This window comes from Bactrocera latifrons, unplaced genomic scaffold, assembly GCF_001853355.1.
Source record: "Bactrocera latifrons isolate USDA-ARS-PBARC rearing strain unplaced genomic scaffold, ASM185335v1 scaffold_61, whole genome shotgun sequence".
Lineage (NCBI taxonomy): Eukaryota > Metazoa > Arthropoda > Insecta > Diptera > Tephritidae > Bactrocera > Bactrocera latifrons.
The window spans coordinates 1,224,220-1,229,473 of NW_017537279.1; the positions used below are offsets into that span (position 1 = coordinate 1,224,220).

The 5,254-nt window shown below is 40.8% G+C and overlaps 2 protein-coding genes across 2 annotated transcripts; both read right to left on the reverse strand.

The window, feature by feature from the left end:
• LOC108975080 (putative gustatory receptor 58a) lies at positions 1-2,126 on the reverse strand. The gene is made up of 2 exons (XM_018943350.1): positions 1,062-2,126; positions 1-171 (listed from the first exon to the last, which is right to left on the reverse strand). The coding sequence occupies exons 1-2, from the start codon at positions 2,124-2,126 to the stop codon at positions 1-3; spliced, it is 1,236 nt and encodes a 411-aa protein (XP_018798895.1).
• A 2,406-nt stretch (positions 2,127-4,532) lies between these two features.
• LOC108975090 (peptidoglycan-recognition protein SC2-like) lies at positions 4,533-5,254 on the reverse strand. The gene is made up of 2 exons (XM_018943359.1): positions 4,832-5,254; positions 4,533-4,766 (listed from the first exon to the last, which is right to left on the reverse strand). The coding sequence occupies exons 1-2, from the start codon at positions 5,208-5,210 to the stop codon at positions 4,588-4,590; spliced, it is 558 nt and encodes a 185-aa protein (XP_018798904.1). The 5' UTR covers positions 5,211-5,254; the 3' UTR covers positions 4,533-4,587.

Sequence of the window (5,254 nt, forward strand, 5' to 3'; positions counted from 1 at the left end):
TTAATTTTTATTTATTCTTAACTTATTTTGCATATCAAATTGCACCAGCACGGACGTCTTCACCAATACCATCAAAAAGAATTGCAGCGTAGCTTCTTTATTGAACTCGAAGAGACCACATAGCATGTAGCGAAGTTTGTGACAACTCAGTTGTGAGGCAAATGTGTCCAACTAAATGAAAAAGTAGGAGAAATTACAAAAGACAAACAATTCGATTACAAAGCCAAAACTGGGTTGAGTATCAGTAAAAGCAAGACTGGAGATCAAGTAAAAATAGAGCACGATAAACGCTACAACAATAACAGAGCACGAATCCAGAATAAATTATGGGACCAGAAAACTCGGACGCTGCATGTGTTAAGAACTCGTAAAGGTCTTTCAGGAATAAGCTACTTCCGTAGCACATTACTATCAAGAACGCTACAACTGTAACCTAAATATTCTCCAATGCTTTGACTTGATTTTTCTTCAGACGACCGTTTTCTCAATGTCTGGCTAGCAACCATCTGTCCTTAGTTTTTCAGTAAAGATATTTAAAATTAATAGTCCTACATAACTGTTCGAAAGCTTATAATGAGAAACGTGTCATAAAAGTGCTTAAAGGTTAGATTAAACTGGTAGGCAATAAACCACGCATAGCGCAGTTTTGGTCGTTTGTGATATCAGATAGAGTTCAGTTCCTACGTTCAAGAGACTTCGCTTGACGCGAATTTTAACAGGCTCTGCGATCTCACTTTCGATACCTCCTCTAGTGTATCATACCGTGCAGAGAACAGATGCTTACAGCATAGCCTTGCCAATGCGGGACAAATGCACAATGGTTACTCCACTGTTTCCCTGTTGCCCTGCTCTAAACAGCTCCATTAAAAGTGCTTAAAATTTTGAATGTAAACTCAAGAAGTCGAGTTGAAGTAATCCCACTAGTCGGATGTCCGTCTGTTTATGAAGAATTGTATAACTAAAATCTAAAATCTGCAAAATACTGAGTTTTGGAACCCAAGGCATAGTGGTCGACTAGTTATTTTATATACATACATACATGAACTATTATTATATTTTACCGCTTTCCTCAAGCTATTGCTCTCACAGGTGTCAACGAGTCCGGCATGTTCTCGCAATAACTGTCCGGTACGATTGCATTTTGTTAGCATCGCATCCAGCATACCCATCATCATTGCCGTATCGCCAAAGAAGACCGCCGTGAAGAACAGTTCGTTGGCCTGCAACCACAAATTCTTTGTCTGATTCTGGCTGAGGAGGAGACAAACTCCATATACCGCACGCATATTGGTTGTAAATAGGCGCAGTAGCAAGGCAGCCAATGTTAGCTCGCCGATTTGGAATATGCGTTGCGTCAGACGGTAACCAGTGAGATGTAGCATAGCCAGATTGTTGATATGGCTGGCAAACTCTGCACCAACGCGTCTGCGTGACATTTGACCATGTAGTTGTACGAAAAGTGATTTTAGCTGTGAATTTATCTGCGAAAACTGTCTGTAAAGTTGACTGTATATATAGAAGAAATTTCCCGAGACGGTTATAACAAAAGTGTGCAACGCAAATGAGATAAGTGTGATCGGCATGTAGCGACCATCAGTGCCCGGGTGTTGAGACAAGAAACTATAAACATTCATTGTTACTAGAACATAAGCGAGACAAAATTTGAAAATAATGAGATTTTCGACGCGGTGCTCAATTGTTGTTCTGTGTAGTTCATTCCTTTCCTCGACATTCACGTTAATCCGTCCATTTGCAGCTTCTGTGAATGCTTTAAGCCGAGTTTCTAGCGCACGATAAACCACATACACCGACTTTATGTCTTCTCTTTTGCACCATATCTCCTTGACAAGCACCACCATGAAGAGATTCTTCGTCACATGTGTAAGACTGTAGGTCCACTGCAATATTGGATCGTTTGTCAAGAAGTCACGACTGAAATAGTAGTAGCCCGCGTAGGTTGTGGCGAGTAGACAAAAAATATGTATGAAAGCGCTGTGTACGAGATAAAGACGTGTGACTCGAAACTCAAGAGTTTTCCCATCCAGCGGAGCTGGAAGCAAACCCACTACGAGCGAATTGTAATAAGAAATTTTCAACACGAAGCGAAACAAACGTTCCCGTAACATTTTTATATTCTACTGAGGTGCGAACAAAAGCTTTCATAGCTACTTTGAAATGTTATTATTGCGTGTTTGTTGTTGTAACCAATGATAGACATCTTATTTGCTGATACTATCTACTTGGAGGACATGAATTGGTGGAGAAAAGGGGTTCAGCCACCACTGTACTACAAAAATTAAAAACAACTATCTACATTTAATTCGAAGTGGTCTTAAAAGTACTACTAATCACCTTGAAACTTAGTCTGGGTAGAGTAGAGCTTCCACAAGTCAGCGACTTGCCATTACAAGAAGCAAGGACGGCGGAGCGTTATACTCACAAAGGGAACATACTGTCTCTTTTGCCTGAAGCGCTCTTTAGAAATATGCAACGTGATGGGTTTCGATGGCTTATTATGAAGATATTTTCAACAATAAACTTAGTTTCTAGGAATTTAGTGAAGTTATAACTAAAACTTTCTCCAGACTGGATAAGGAAGCGAAACAATTGGGTCTAGTAGTGAACGAAGGCAAGACGAAATATCTTCCGTCGTCAAACAAACAATCGTCGCACTCGTGACTTGGCTCTGACGTCACTATTGACAGTAAAAACTTCGAAGTCGTAGATAATTTCGTCGACCTTGGAAGTAGTATTAACACCAACAACAATGTCCGACTTGAAATCCAATGCAGAATAACCCTTACAAGTGCGACATAAAGTCCACTCTCGACGAACAAAAACCAAACTCTATGAGTTACTCATAATTCCCGTCCTGCAGAGGCTTGGACGATGACAACATCTGATGAGTCGACGTTACGAGTTTTCGAGAGAAAGATTCTGCCGCATATTTATGGTCTTTTGCGCATTGCCGACGATGAATATCACAGTCGCTGGAGGGATGAGCTGTACGAGTTATACGACGATAAGAGACAGCGGCTACCCCGGCTTGGTCATATCGTCCGAATGTATGACAACACTCCGACTCTGAGAGTATTCGATGCAGTACCCGCCTGTGGAAGCAGAGGAAGAGAAAGATCTCCACTCCGTTCAAAGATTATCGAAATCTCTTTGACTATGGTTTGACTATGGCTGACTTGGTGCTAGAACCCAAACTCAAGCAGTAGTCTTCTACGTAATATAAGTCAGCTATGAGACATGAGTTCTTATAAATAAATAATTTTTTTGAACATGCCAATGAGTTAGTCCCCTCTTGAGTTATAAATTTTATAGCCACTGGTCTGCATCAACCACACATGTTTAAAATTAATTAAACTGTCGGCATCGCGATGGTATGATACTTGCATAATTTATAATTTTAAGAGTGCAAATATTTGCGCAGCAGTTTGCTAGTAGAGAGAAAATGCTTTAGCAAGAAAGCAGAAAAAACTTAAAATATTCTTCTCGGTCAAAAAATGGAATTAAATGGCGAAAATTTTCTATTTTTCACGGCGAAGCTCCATCAAGGACCAGTGTTTATCTTTTGTATGATGAATTCAATCGAGGTCTTAGATCACTCCAAGACGAGTTTCAGGAATGTCGTACAAAATCAATTGTTGTTCCCGAAACTATTAATGTTGTGCGCAAACTGATATTCCGAGATCGTCATGTACTCTATCGTGAGATTGAAACAACTATGGGCATTAGTGGGGCTGGCATAAATTCAATATTGCATCAATATTTGTTTGTAAAAAAAGAATTATTCACGCTGGATCCTACACAATTTCTTAATCGCTCAAAAATAGACTCGTGTTGATTGGCCAAGAAAAAAAGAAAACACGATAGCGGTGCTTCGAAACACGTCTATGACATTGTGACAGGTGATGAATCGTGGATTTAAACTTATGAGCGCGAAAGTAAACAGCGGTCGACTGTATGGGTGTTTCCAGTTGAGGCGAATCCAGCAAATATTGTTCGCGCTCGAAGCATTTCGAAACAAATGGTTTTTTTTTTTTTTTTTTTTTTTTTGAAAAACTATCTATTTCGCAACCATACCACAGGAATAACGAAGAACAGTAAATTCAGACTGGTATACAACCTTTCGCTTGCCAGTTGTCTTTCAAGGAATCAGGAAAGTCACCTCCTAAGGCGTATCACTACTACGACGTTGGCATTGACTGCATTTTTTGGCGCATGAATGCCTATTGCATAATGTACAGTAAGAATTCCTACGGCTGCAGCAAGATAAATTTTTAGAAGACCAAGTGGTTCAATACATCTCCAAAGTTCTACTTTTGGTCACAATGATCTCGCAGTCGCGCAGCGACGGAGTAGTGTTTACTGTGTGTATCATTAGCCTGAAAGTCAGAAAGTATTAGGATATGTACATATATCTAAATGAGTATTGGATGCGCATAACTCTTCTACACTAGTATTGCCGATGTACGCTATCAAATAGTAGCATAGTAGCACTTCAAACATAAAACAAAATCCGATATTTTATAAACAGCCGACCTTTAATTTCTTCAATATTTTCAGAATTCGGGAAACTTAAGCGCGCCAATTGGACCATTTCTTGATCTCGGCATACAAGTTGTTACCAGGGCACTCAGTGGAGCCGACTTGACGATGGCCGTAAAGAATGTAATTAGACGCGATTTGTCCACGTGAGACGGCATCGGCAATCAAAGCCTTAGCGGCAGCGATCTGAGCGGCAGTTGGAACATTGTCTGTAAAAGTAATACAATCAGTAGTATGATAGAAAAGAGCTTAAACTCTATCCTCAGTCGCTCACTATTGTAATTGCCCATGAAGGAGATGCCAATTGATTTGGAGTTCCAGTTTGTGGCATGTGCGCCCACTGTACTCCAACCACGACCCTCATACACTTGGCCATCACCACCGATCAGGAAGTTGTAACCAATATCAGCCCACCCCAAGGAGTCCATGTGGTACGACTGCATGTTGCGCATCTGTTGAGAGCATGCGGTTTGGGTGGAACAGTAAGTGCCGGCGGTATGATGTATAATGACGTAGGACAAACGACTGGCCAAGGTAGTGCGGCTAGTAGGGGAACGACCACCCCATGTTGCCCTGCTGATGATTTTCACACCGAAGACAGCATTGGCGCACAGGAGCACAGTGAACAGTGTGAAGAAAGTCTTGAAAGCCATATTATTGGTGTTGCAGAGAAAAGAAATGTTGTACTAATGACGGC

Excerpts from the sequence above, each read along its gene's own strand:
- LOC108975080 (XM_018943350.1), bottom strand. The coding sequence starts at position 2,126 with ATGTTACGGGAACGTTTGTTTCGCTTCGTGTTGAAAATTTCTTATTAC. Across the intron at positions 172-1,061 it reads GCAATAGCTTGAGGAAAGCG|TTGGACACATTTGCCTCACA; the intron begins GTAAAATATAAT and ends TTTTTCATTTAG.
- LOC108975090 (XM_018943359.1), bottom strand. The coding sequence starts at position 5,210 with ATGGCTTTCAAGACTTTCTTCACACTGTTCACTGTGCTCCTGTGCGCC. Across the intron at positions 4,767-4,831 it reads CTTCATGGGCAATTACAATA|ACAATGTTCCAACTGCCGCT; the intron begins GTGAGCGACTGA and ends TTACTTTTACAG.